The sequence below is a fragment of the Bufo gargarizans genome, chromosome 4 (assembly GCF_014858855.1).
Source record: "Bufo gargarizans isolate SCDJY-AF-19 chromosome 4, ASM1485885v1, whole genome shotgun sequence".
Classification (NCBI taxonomy): Eukaryota; Metazoa; Chordata; class Amphibia; order Anura; family Bufonidae; genus Bufo; species Bufo gargarizans.
The window spans coordinates 101,402,330-101,416,413 of NC_058083.1; the positions used below are offsets into that span (position 1 = coordinate 101,402,330).

General features: G+C 43.0%; 1 protein-coding gene across 1 annotated transcript; it reads left to right on the forward strand.

Annotated features, from left to right (window-relative positions):
- Positions 1-9,257: 9,257 nt before the first annotated feature.
- LOC122936028 (retinol-binding protein 2-like) lies at positions 9,258-13,882 on the forward strand. Its single transcript, XM_044292022.1, has 4 exons — positions 9,258-9,330; positions 11,079-11,257; positions 12,585-12,686; positions 13,829-13,882. Exons 1-4 carry the CDS (start codon positions 9,258-9,260, stop codon positions 13,880-13,882), a joined length of 408 nt encoding a protein of 135 aa, XP_044147957.1.
- Positions 13,883-14,084: the final 202 nt, after the last annotated feature.

Genomic DNA, 14,084 nt, shown 5'->3' on the forward strand with positions numbered 1-14,084 from the left:
TACTGGATGGCTCTTCTACTAATGGAGGCACTCTTGTGGAGCATTATCACTGTTGGGTCCATTAGGGGTCAGTATTACTAATGAGAGCATTCTAGAAGGGAATTACTATTGGTGGAACTATGAGGAGTACTGTTACTATGGGGGCACTCAATTTTCTTCAGGATAGTATTTGGGGGTACAGAAAAGTATGGAATATTTCTGTGTGTCACACTCTGCAGAATGGAGGCGGCTGAGAGAAGTGTCCGGACCAAATGGAAAAGATGATGACAGAGAAGATCTAAATCAGAGGAGACGTCACCTGGGAGGCCCTGGATGTGAGAGGTATAGCAAGTACAGTAAGTCTTCAGTGCTAGTGTTTGCGGGGGGGGGGGGGGATACGATTGTTCAACTTAGAGAATTGGGCCTTATGCATTGGTGCTTGGGGCCCAGATCTTTTGAGACCCTAGCAACGCCCCTGCCATGCTGTAGGGAGAAAAGCAGACGCTCGTCCCTGTGGGACTGAGCTCTCCCTAAAAGCCAGCCAGGAAGAAGTTCCCAGGATTACAGTAAGAGACAGACAATGCTAGATGTTGCAGCATCCAGCAGGAAGGAAAGCATTCCTATTTAATATTGCTAACATATGCTGAGGAAGCGGCTCACTAAAGATAAAGCAGGTATACGTACAGTGAACTCAGTACTGGCTATGTCATAGGAGGCACTGATATATTAGGGAGGCAAGGAAAGTGCCCACATCTCTACAGGTTAAATTAACCCTATAGTGCCCAGAAAAATAATTACCATAGAATATCTGAACATATAAAACACACAGAATAAGGAATTTATAAAATAACCATAGTATTGTCCAAAAGCACAATTGTTATGAGGTAAAGGGTGACCCCAAATGATGTAAGGGACCACCTAACGAAGTGCACTAGGGAATTAATGTATATCCCTATGTGTCAGGATGCTATAGATTTTTGGACGCTTCACGCGTCACTGGCTCAACTATGGCTACCCTTCAGATCATAGAGACAGACTAAATATAACATAAGGACGTACTGTCCATTCCACTCTTCTTAGATATAACAACTAAAGGTGAGCCTTTCATTGAGTCCAGTGGGGGACTGGGATCGGAATCTGAAAATCCATTCAGTCTCTATCTGTAGGATTTTCCTGTCCTAGTCCCCACCCCTCCGTGATGGGGGAATCACCTCCAGTACCGAGAATTTTATAACTCTCGGATTACCAGAATAAGCCTCCATAACATGATTCGCCATGGGAGTAGCATTCTTTTTATGGACATCAATAACATGTTCGCACACACTGTCTCCTGACTTTCCTAATGGTCTTGCCTATATAGTCCTTAGGACACGGACACTGACAGATGTAAATTGTCCCTTTGGTTTTACAATTGGAAAATCCCTGAATGGTAAATACTTTCTTTATGAGGAATGGAGCTGTATAAAGATTCAACATCAATAGATGCCAATAGACATCTGGAATCAATATGCAGCGCATCAATCTTATTGATAAAGTCCATAGTATCCCTTGTATGTGAGGGGAGGGAAAATACAAATGGTCTAAGTACCTCATCAACATAGACCCCACAATTTTGAGTCAAAGAATTGACACCCGCTACAATTGGTTGATACTTAAGTGGACTAACCCCCTTATGAACCTTGGAAAGGCCGTAAAATGTGGCGATACATGGCTTGGAGGGTAATAAAAACTCAAATTCTGCCTTATTGATAACTCTTTGGGTCAGGCCTGTGCACAAAATCGCCTTAAGTTCCCCTAGAAACCTATCGGTAGGGTCAGAGGATAGTTTACGATATCCTTCAGGATCCTTAAGTAGATCCACACAAATCTTTTCATATTGGCGATGGTCGAGAATCACCAAATTACCCCCTTTATCTGATGGCTTAATTATGTCTTGCTCTAAGTCTCTGAGGGCCTGCATTTCAGCATGAGAGAGGTTAAATTCATGATGGTAACGGAACTCTATGTCCTCAAGGTCGGAGAATACTAGACGAAGAATATATCAATATGTTCATAATTGGGCGGAGGGGGCATACGTATGCTCTTGTTCTTAAGGTTCGTAAATGGACCTTCGCCTACATACGCGATCTTTCCTCCCAAATGTCCATAAGGACCTGTAAATCAGGGAGGTCCTCCGAACTAATGCCAAGTCTATCACAGGTCTGCTTGTCAGTAGTACTGAAAAATGTATGACACTTGAGCTTTCTCACGAACAGGTGTAAATCTTTAACCCATGTAAACAACCAAAACTTTGTGGTAGGTACAAATGATAACCCCCTCCTGAGGACATTACATTCGGTGTCATTAAGATTACGTGTGGTGAGGTTTATGATTTGTAGTTTGTAGTTTGTGTAGGGAGTACGGTTCTCTACTGTCTTCCCGTGATCTTGCAGCTGGTACGGTGCTTGAGTCTTCTCTAAAAAAAGAGGGATTTGGAGGCGTATAAGTCATTGATGCAGAAGAGGGCAAAGATGGAAAGGAAGATGTGATACTTTCTCCACGGGGAGCTCCCTTCTGTCTTCCCCACCTTTGCCATCTTCTACTTGCCCTCCTTTATTGTGGGGCGCCCCTGTTGTAGGTACCCCTGTATTGGTTCTGTTGGGTCTCGCTGTCGGAAAGGTCAATATTCGACAACGAGATCTCAGAGCCTGAGGGAGGTATGGGTTTTGCCTCAATACAGTAGACCTTGTTCTCCATAAACTCTCCAAGGTCACGCACAAATTCTCTGTGCTTGCATTCCTTAAAGAGGACCTTTCATCAGAATTAAACTTCTAAAGTAACTATACAGGCATGTAGAGCGGCGCCCAGGGACCCCCCTGCACTTACTGTTATACCTGGGCGCCGACCCGTTCTCCGGTAATTGCCTCCGGTATCTTTACAGTTAGGCTCCACCCAGGGGAACCTGCCGTCGGCTCATTCTCCCATGCTGCAGCGCTGGCCAATCACAGTGCTCAGCTCATAGCCTGAGAGAGAGCTGAGCGCTGCGATTGGCCAGCGCTGCAGCATGGGAGAAGGAGGCGCCGGCAGGTTCCCCTGGGTGGAGCCTAACTGTAAAGATACCGGAGGCAATTACTGGAGAACGGAGCGGCGCCCAGGTATACCAGTAAGTGCAGGGGGGTCCCTGGGAGCCGCTCTACATGCCTGCATGGTTACTTTAGAAGTTTAACTCTGATGAAAGGTCTCTTTAAGTAAGTTTGTAGAGATGCTTCACGTTTAGAAAAGTCAGCGTCACTTTTAAACTTAAGGGTGGCCTCTATAAGTTCTTGTAACTTTTTTGCAGTATGTTCAAATATTTATTTTTTCTCCTTCAAGCAAGATTTTCCTGAGGTTAAGGGAGCTGCGTGTCAATTCTTCCTCCCACAACACAGTAAGGGATGGAGAAGAGATACCGGTAGCTGGTACAATGGGAATTCGCAAGCATTTTGGAACTATTTTATTCTCAAGGTAGCTTTCTAGTGATCGTAACTCCCACCAGGATTTTCAATTATCCTTATAGCCATAGTAGAGATCCTTGAATGCTATTTTACAAGTAGCAGAGGTGGAGAGTCCAGGTATATCCTTATCTGAGAAGATATCTTTAGCCTTGTTAATGAGTGCCTCATTGAATAGAGTACCTTTAGGGTAATTTAGGGTTATCTAGCTGAAGAAACGAGGACAGAGTCTCCACCATTGTGATTCTTCTCTGGACTGAGGGGTACAACAGGGTCATCCAGGGTCAGTCATATGTCTGGGCACTCTAATATGAGGAGTCACATAGGGTACATGAAAACACGTATTAATAAAAATCAATAATTGTGACAGCCAAAATACACTGGGTGACACTCCAAATAAGCATATATAACTACATTGAAACTACAGAAAAAGATAAAAGTCTCTAAATATAGGCGTCTATATTGAGATACGCTGGTGGTATTGCGCTGTAAGGTCGACGTATATAATCGTAATATATCGTTGCTTAACTGCAAATGTTGCTTTGGATATTGTGAAAAATATATAAAAATGAGGCAATATGATATGGTATAGTACAATATCTGGTTCTTCTGTCTTGGTCTCTATTATAAAATCAAGCTCCCTGGATACTGTAATGGAATATAGTCTATATGCTCAGAGTATGGTTCTTATAATAAGGTTAGTTGTGTTAGTTCTTATCGTATCAAAATCTTGAGAATTATTTGAATGTTTCTCTAAAGTTTATTTGTTAATATGAGTAAATGTTCCAACAGTACTGTTTGTTATACTCACTGTTGAGTAGATAGCATTCATGCGTGGCGTCCCACGTGGAGTGAGATTATGAGCTTGCATGAAGCCAAGTTAGGAGGAGAAGGTTGGTGTTTCCTTACTTGGATATTTGATATAATAGATAATTTCGCTGGACGTATTTGTAATGAGATCTTATATACGGCTATAGCGATCTCAGTGTCTTTGCTAGCTGGATTATGGGCTCCGTGTTTTCGGCGTCCCCCGTGTCTCAGACTTCACAGGCACCGGTAGTAGGAGTCGGCTTTGCTGATTAGTTCCTATATGGTATGTCCGCTCCGGACTTCGACTCTTTCTCGATATTTCAGTAAAGCTCTTCACTCAATTTCCATTAATCAGTATTTGGCATACTGTTACCGGCTGTAATGGCAAATTGATTAAATGTATGCTCTACACCAAACGCGTTTCGGAGACTAGACTTTCTCCTTCATCAGTGGCTACATTTGATATGCATGATCAGCCAGATTTTATACTTGTGTCGTCCAGAATGTCTGGAAAAGATGGACTGGATTTTCCAATAAAAATTGTGGTTCTTACTTCGTTGCGGTTTACTTGCGTTTTTCATGCTTTTTTTTCAGTACTTATGTGTTTTTTGTTCCTTAGTATCTGTGTGAGCTACCGTATGTAGAATGCTCTATGGTTTATTTTCCATTGTTCATATTGCTCTTCTGTTATAATCATTTTTGAATAAGCTTATACATACAAATAAAATAGTTTCAGTCGAAGAAAAATCCTTTCAATCGAATTTATGGAAACCTGTCAGACATATTTTATTCTTAATTTGCTTCTCCTTATAATAACATCATAATAAAAGGTATTTGGATATGGATTCTCATAGGTACAAGATAAGTATTGTATAGCTATGTCAATGAGGTAGTCTGTATTTCTTGTGAGAAAGTGGTGTCTATATTTCATAGAAATTAAAGAAGCAGATGTGAATTTCTGTCTTAATACAATTATTGTGGGATTTTTGTGCCTTTTTTTATAAGAATTATAATGCAATTTTTTTTTTTGTGCGTTTTTTTTTTGTGCGTTTTTTTTTTCAATAAAACGAAATTCTTAAATATACACTCACCTAAAGAATTATTAGGAACACCATACGAATACGGTGTTGGACCCCCTTTTTCCTTCAGACCTGCCTTAATTCTACGTGGCATTGATTCAACAAGGTGCTGATAGCATTCTTTAGAAATGTTGGCCCATATTGATAGGATAGCATCTTGCAGTTGATGGAGATTTGAGGGATGCACATCCAGGGCACGAAGCTCCCATTCCACCACATCCCAAAGATGGTCTATTGGGTTGAGATCTGGCGACTGTGAGGGCCATTTTAGTACAGTGAACTCATTATCATGTTCAAGAAACCAATTTGAAATGATTCAAGCTTTGTGACATGGTGCATTATCCCGCTGAAAGTAGCCATCAGAGGATGGGTACATGGTGGTCATGAAGGGATGGACATGGTCATAAACAATGCTCAGGTAGCCCGTGGCATTTAAACGATGGCCAATTGGCACTAAGGGGCCTAAAGTGTGCCCAGAAAACATCCCCCACACAATTACACCACCACCACCAGCCTGCACAGTGGTAACAAGGCATGATGGATACATGTTCTCATTCTGTTTACGCCAAATTCGGACTCTACCATTTGAATGTCTCAACAGAAATCGAGACTCATCAGACCAGGCAACATTTTTCCAGTCTTCAACAGTCCAATTTTGGTGAGCTCGTGCAAATTGTAGCCTCTTTTTCCTATTTGTAGTGGAGATGAGTGGTACCCAGTGGGGTCTCCTGCTGTTGTAGCCCATCCGCCTCAAGGTTGTGCGTGTTGTGGCTTCACAAATGCTTTGCTGCATACCTCGGTTGTAACGAGTGTTTATTTCAGTCAACGTTGCTCTTCTATCAGCTTGAATCAGTCGGCCCTTTCTCCTCTGACCTCTAGCATCAACAAGGCATTTAAGCCCACAGGACTGCCGCATACTGTCATGCCTTGCTCAGACGTTGTGCGGAGGTCTGTCAGATTGGCAGCACGTGTCTAACCTTTTGTTTGTTTTGGAATCATGCTGGATCCGCCTTCCTTCAGGTGCTCTGGGTGGGGTCATTGGCTTAAATTGCCTTCAATCCCAGAGGGCCGTGCGGGTTATAGATTTCTGTCTGGCCTTGGATTCAAGGAAGGAAGGATTGTCTGTTCCAGCTCAGATAAGTTTGATTTCTGTTTGTGTTGTTTGTGGTCTAGGCTATTTGTGTGTCTTCTGCCCCTTCTCCCCTTTCACCATTTCAGGGATTCTAGGGTGTTTGCAGTCCAGGCACGAGGACACTTCATTCCTACCATTAAGGTCTGAACGTGGGCTTAGCAGCATAGGGAGAGAAGTCAGGGATGTGCTAGGAGGTGACCTGTCCCCAGCATCTAGCCTAGACACTTGTGTATTTGGTTGTCTGTGTATCTGAGTTCCTGTCCGCCGTGACACATACTGGATGTTTTTCCCTTTTCACACCATTCTTTGTAAACCCTAGAAATGTTTGTCCGTGAAAATCCCAGTAACTGAGCAGATTGTGAAATACTCAGACCGCCCCGCCTGGAACCAACAACCATGCCACGCTCAAAATTGCTTAAATCACCTTTCTTTCCCATTCTGACATTCAGTTTGGAGTTCAGGAGATTGTCTTGACCAGGACCACAACCCTACATGCATTGAAGCAACTGCCATGTGATTGGTTGACTAGATAATCGCATTAATGAGAAATAGAACAGGTGTTCCTAATATTTCTTTAGGTGAGTGTATATCTTATTTGTACTAGAGCATTACCCATATTTTCTACTACCGCATTGGTGTGGGAATTGTACAGCTTTTGTATGTTTTTTTTAAAGTTTATATTATATGGAGGAGTCCGGAACAATTGTTTGTGCTATAGAATTATTGTTTATTTCAATATGTTGATGGATGGATGTTGGATAAAGGCCCTCAGCAAAGGAAGGGGTCGCAGTGCTGATAAACAGCCAGACTGCGACTCCCCATCGGCCGGGGCATTCACCCTATCACAGGAACCCAAAGATCTCCAACGCAGCGTTGAGTCCTTCTGGTTGAAGGCTACCAAATTCGAATATCCTTCCGGATTCGGCTCTCGACATTTTTTAGATGTGATCTCCTCCCCTCCAATGTCATTCTATTTGTTCCAACGTTGCAAATCTGAGATCTCTAGGGTCCTGGTTGTGGACTAGTTTAAAATGTTTAGATAGGGAATGTTTCTCATACCCCTTCTTAATATTGTTGATATGCTCAGCTATTCTCACTTTCAGGGGTCTCTTTGTTCTGCCTATGTATTGTTTGGAGCATGTGCATTGTATAATATATATAACGTTCAAAGTATTACAGGTTAAAAAAAAAAATCATTTCAAAAGAGAACGAATTCTGTGTTGAATCGATTTTTGTTATCTTTTTGGGAACTGATGTGTTCAGGGCCGCTGCAAGGATTTTTGCCACCCTAGGCAAAGATCCATTTTGCCGCCCCCTCATGTCACTCACTCACTGACAGACACGCACACACACACACTGACAGACAGACACTCACTGAATGACGTACACATACACTCACTGACAGACACACATACACTCACTGACAGACAGAAACACACTCAGACACTCACTGAATGATGTACACAGAAATTCACTGACAGACATACTCACTGACAGAATTACACCTAACCACTGAAACACACACACACGGAAAATCACTGACAGACACTCACTCACTGGCAGACAAACACACACATATACTCACTGACAAACATACAGACACTCACTGACAGAAAGATAGACATACATACACTCACTCACTGACATAAATACACAGGCAGACACTCATGCAGTCAAACACTTAAACACTCACCTCCCTGGGGTCCAGTGTGGTGCAGCTCCTCAGTCCTCCAGCGCGCCGTTTAGTATGCCGGGGCCGGAATGACGTCCTATTCCGGCATCACAGAGGGCGCGCGAGGGAGGAGTGGGGAGCTGCTAGAACAGCCTCCCTTGCCATCTGCCTCCTCTCCTCCGGTAATTTACTGGCAGAGCAGGCATCTGCCATCAGGGTAAGCAGATGCCTGCTCTGCAATATTTAACAAGGACCTCCATCTCCTGGCCCCCCTGTAATGGCGCTGGGGGGGGCGGCTCAAGAGCCGCTCGCCCTGTCGCCCAGGGCTGCAGCCCCCAGTCAGGGGAAGCCCACCAGGGCGCCCTCAGCAGGCCGGCGCCCTAGGCAAACTGCCTAGTTCGCCTATATGGTTGTGCCTGACCCTGGATGTGTTCCTACAGTTAATGCAGCATTCACACCTGTGGAAGCTGCTCCTTTTAAGCCATTTATTGATAGATCTGGTTCTAACTGTTTTTTCCCCCCCTTGCTGCAGGAAAATAGTAACTTCCACTTCTCAGCAGGGGGGCAGAATAGAACAGGATCGTTCCACTCTGAACGGCCATAACATTAAAACTATCTCTACCAATGATGCTACCACCTGCTGGTCAACCTGGAACATTACAAGGGAACAATTACATTTAACATAGTTTTAGATGCACATTTTTGAAGACATAACGTAAGTTATATCAGATGACAATATAAAAGTTATTAAAGGGAAGTAGCGGGGTAGAGGCATGTAGTAACACAACTCTGGGGTGTTACACATAAAGCTAATAATACAGGAATGTCAGGAGAGGTGAAAGGTCCTCTTTAAGTATATTCATTATCTTAATGTCTCACTGGGTCTGTCCAGCCATGCAATAAAATCTAAAATCAGACTCGACCTATGGATTTATTACTGGAGATAAAGGCCCTTGTTAGTTAATCTGTGACTTTAAAACCCTTTTATCAGGATCCCAGAAATCCTTCTGTTCTGCCGCATATAAACTGCTGTCAGAATCCAGTTTTCTTGCAGTCTGCCCTCCTGTCCACACCTTTCTGCCCTCTGTGCAGCACCCCATCTCTGCCACATCATCATGCCTGCTGACTACAATGGCACCTGGGTCATGGAGGTCAATGACAACTTTGATGGGTACATGAAGGCTTTAGGTATGAGCTTTATAAGGTCATGGGTATTTGGGGATTAGTGAGAATTCATTGAGAAGATGTTTACTTATTTGAGGATTGTATTGTTTTATGTCATAGGGTTTTCTTTACTGTTTCTTTACTTTTTTATGCATTAACATTGGTATCTGGTGGCTTTAGCACCGGATGTTATCTTGGTAGTTACCAATGCTAATATGGGTTAAGTTATAATAGAGATTGGCGCAGCTTAAAATCATATTGACCAGGCTTTAAGAGAGCCAGGCCATACAACACTGTTCTTACATGGTACAGAGACCTTTGGGCCACCTCAAGCACCAGGTGCAACTGTGACCTCTGATAGACCAATAGCAACTGGTAATGTTAGGGCGCCTTCACATGTGGTGTGATGCATTTGCAGAAAAATCTGTATCATAAATAGTTCCCTGTGTATTACTAAGGCCTCTTTCACACGGGCGTTCCGGATTTTCTCTGGATGCGTGGCGTGTGCATTGCGGAAAAATCGCACGAGTAGGCAAGCAAATGTAGTCAGTTTTGACTGCGATTGCGTTCCGATGTTCAGTTTTTATCACGCGGGTGCAATGGCACCCAGACCCGAACCCGGACTTCTTCACTGAAGTTCAGGTTTGGGTTAGGTGTTCTGTAGATTTTATTATTTTCCCTTATAACATGGTAATAAGGGAAAATAATAGCATTCTTAATACAGAATGCTTACTAAAATGTGGCTTGAGGGGTTCAAAAATAAATAAAAATTAACTCACCTCATCCTCTTGTTCGCGCAGCCGGCATTGTCTTCTTTCAGGACCTGCAAAAGGACCTTTGATGACATAATCGCGCTCATCACGTGGTAAGCGCGGTGACATCAGCGCAAGTCCTGCTGAATTAAAATCTAAGGCCCCTTTCACACGGGCAAGAATTCCGCGCGGGTGCAATGCGTGAGGTGAACGCATTGCACCCACACTGAATCCGAACCTATTCACTTCAATGGGGCTGTTCAGATGAGCGGTGATTTTCACGCATCACTTGTGCGTTGCATGAAAATCACAGCGTTTTTCACACAACACAGGCCCATTAGAAATGAATGGAGATACGTGAAAATCGCATAGCATCCGCAAGCATGGTTGCTAGGAGATGATGTTAGTAAATTGATAAAAGTCAATTTATTGTATTATTTTCCCTTATAACATAGTAATAATGGAAAATAATAGCATTCTTAATACAGAATGCTTACTAAAATGTGGCTTGAGGGGTTAAAAAAAATAATAATTTACTCACCCCATCCACTTGTTCGTGCAGCCAGCATCGTCTTCTTCTTCTGTCAGGATTTGCAAAAGGACCTTTGATGACGCCATTGCGCTCATCACGATAGATAGAAGATCCATTGTATCTTGATGGATCATCATACATTGTTTTAGCTGTATTCGACTTTGGCATTCTGATACAGAATGCATTGCAGGAGATTCAACATACTGCGCCGCCCTCTGCTGGAATTTCTGTAAAATGTACACATATTTAAAGGGATACAGTAAAACATCTGGGAATTTGGTCTAGGGATAGAAAGTGTACTGATTCTTATTGCACAGAAGTATTTCTAGTCATTTCCACTGAATGACTTCAGCATGTAGACTGTCATCAGGATCTCATTAAGGGGAACAGCAGGGCTTTATAATGACAATATAATTTCCCATTCTCACACACTTTTATGGCACAACTAGGAAGTTGAGAATTGATTCCTTGTCTTGTTCTTTTTGCAGACATTGACTTGGCTACCCGGAAGATCGCTGCTCATCTGACTCAGACCAAAGAAGTTATTCAGAATGGAAATGAGTTTAAGATAAAGACCCTCAACATATTCATGACTTATAACCTCGACTTCACTGTTGGGGTCGAATTTGAGGAGAAGACTAAAGGCCTGGATAATCGGGTGGTGCAGGTTGGTTGGTGCTGACTTTCCATGGTCAGAGATGATTCTTTTTAATATTTCTATGGTAAAATCATACTTTTCAACTCTTCCAAAATGTCATTGAGGCTACAGAAAAAGGAGAGATCTCCTGGACTCCAGAAACAGTTAGTAAATCAGCATGAAGAGTTGCTTTCTATTGGAAAGCTGCCCTCCATGTTACTGTATGTGGGTCCTGGATTGTGCATTAGACCCAGTCTCGGTACCCAAAGTGCCTTGAAGGGGTGGCATGACTCTCAAAAGTTGATAGGTCACTGCTAAAAAGGGGCAAGTTGCTATAAAACGGGAGTGTGGCCTTAACAAGGCCTGTGGCAACAGAAGAAAAATGTACACTGCATCCTCCAACCTCCTGGAGACTAGCCTTCAGAATTTGGCAAGTGTAACGGAACACCTGGCACCCCGACTGAGTGCCTCCGTTGCTAGATGCTCCTAGTGCTTTCCGAGGACTCCAAGCACTCCACTTGACACCGTACGCACTGCAGACCCCACGAACCGCCGCAGCTTGGTTGGGGTCTCACCGTCCTCCACCCACGCTGGACCTACTACAAGGTTCCAGGCTCCAGTGGGTGAACCTCTCCTACAGCCAGAGAGCAGGAACAGCTCTTACAAGAGCTAGTAGTTATGCCAGGGGAGTATAGCAAATCTTCAGCGTATAGCAATCCCCCAGTTTGATCAGTTATCCAAACACCAGTCTCAACATGATGAAGGATAAAACAGGAACACTTTATTGAGGGCTACTCGCCCGTATTTATGCAGGTCCCCATCTGGTGGACACGCCCCCAGGGGACCAGAATGGAGACTGCGACACACCGAACCGATACAACACATCCCCACAATGCATCATGGTTTCCTCCTTTCTGTCCCAGAGACAACCGAGGAATAATCCAATTATCTCTCAGGACAAAGGGGAGATCGCCAATACACATGTGGAGACAACAGGACAGACATCACCATTTAAACACACAATGTCACACCCTCCCAGCAACCACAGACATTTAACATATTCCCAGATAGCTCAAGTCTGAGTGCATATCATTAGGCGAATGGCACTCAGACCACACGAATACAATTAAACTAGCCATCTGGGTACCCTCACATAATAAAATACAATTCCAAAGACAGATTTAAGCTGTGCGGCCGGCCTGTCTTCTTTAAAGTTAGTATGGGCCATAATCCTGAGGCAGGAGGCTGGCAACCAACCCCCTCCAAAACACCGTGGCGAGGTTGGTTTCGTCACAGCAAGTATTAGTAAATTTGATGTCTGTTTTGACAATGTCTGATGTCTGTCATGATGTTACAGACCTTGGTGTCCTGGGATGGGGATAAACTTGTCTGCATCCAGAAGGGAGAGAAGAAGAACCGTGGCTGGACACATTGGATCGAGGGAGGAAAACTTTACTTGGTAAGAATGGCAGTACTGGCTTTTATACCTGATACCATCAACTTGCAGCACTAACCTTATGCTTTGAAATTTAAATGATGTAAAACTACTAGATGTTAACACAGGAGCGACAGACCAGTAAAATTAGTGCATCTGTCTCACTATACTGTGCTGCCACCAGAGAGGCCATGTCCTAGGACTGCAGCTCAGTCCCATAGAAGTGAGTGGAACGAAGCTCGAAGCTGCCATACCAGGCACAGTCAGACATGTTCATGGTTGTGCCTGGATAACAATGAAAGGCATGTGCTGTAGCCTCTTTATTCTGGTGACTATGTGGGTACTGGCGGTCAGATCCTCATGACTTAATATTGAAGGCCTATCGTAACTATGTCCTACTGTGAAACACTGGAATTTTAGAGAAAACATTATTCAAACAGAACAGGGAGAAGAGTCATGGGGCAGCTCCCCGAAAACCTCTTGCAGCCCGCAGCTTGATTGACGGGTATCTCACTATTTATGTATAGCGAGAGACATTTCAATCGAGCTGAGACGAGCGGGAGAAGCCCTTGTCTTTTGATAGATCTTTTGGGCCCTGTTGTATTATGTTTCTGATTATTTAAAAAGAGGCCAGACCCACTGATGGATCTTCTGATGGGCCAGTCCTACCCTATGTATGTCCACATACAGCAAGCGGCTCAGAGACTGGAGGGGAAGGAGAAGAATAATAGTACGTTACAAATTAGAGTAGTTGCTCATATTAATTGCCAAGATGTCTCTATATATAGTAATTTGCCCTTGTGTTTTTTTTAACACTTAAAAAACTGCCATAAAAAACATCCATTTTTTTTCCATACCACATGCATTTTTATGACTTTTTTTAGCAGTAGTTTTTTTTAGCTGTGTGAACCATACTTTTACTAGTGTTTGTCCCTTATAGAGAAGGAAATGTGAAAATTCCAGAAAAAAACTGCCAAAGCTTCAGTAAACTGCACTTGAAAAAACTACAGAGAATTAAAAAAAAAACACCTAATAAACAAAAAACAGGGGGGGGGGAAGCTTGTGTGTCCTGCATTTCATATTTCCCATACAATCAACACACCAAAAACCGCCACTAAAACCTATGTGTGAACCCACACTCACTATACTGCATCTTTATATTTCAGGACCTAACATGTGAAGATCAAGTCTGCCATCAGGTCTTCAAGAAGAAGAACTAAGAAATGTTCCAGTTTATTTGAATACTGCTATGTTTTTTCTTTAGTGTAGAAAAGCTGTAATACGTGTCTATGTAGATTTTATTAATAAAAACATATTTCTATAAAAGTCTTACATTTTTTGCAGATGCATAAAAATCATGTGCAACATGACATAAACACTTCACTATTTTACCCAAACAGTTCAGTAACCAAGTTAATAAAT

Bases quoted from the DNA above. Each gene is read 5' to 3' on its own strand.
- LOC122936028 (XM_044292022.1), top strand. From the start codon at position 9,258: ATGCCTGCTGACTACAATGGCACCTGGGTCATGGAGGTCAATGACAAC. The intron at 9,331-11,078 runs GTATGAGCTTTA...TTCTTTTTGCAG, and splicing joins TGGGTACATGAAGGCTTTAG to ACATTGACTTGGCTACCCGG. The intron at 11,258-12,584 runs GTTGGTTGGTGC...ATGATGTTACAG, and splicing joins TGGATAATCGGGTGGTGCAG to ACCTTGGTGTCCTGGGATGG.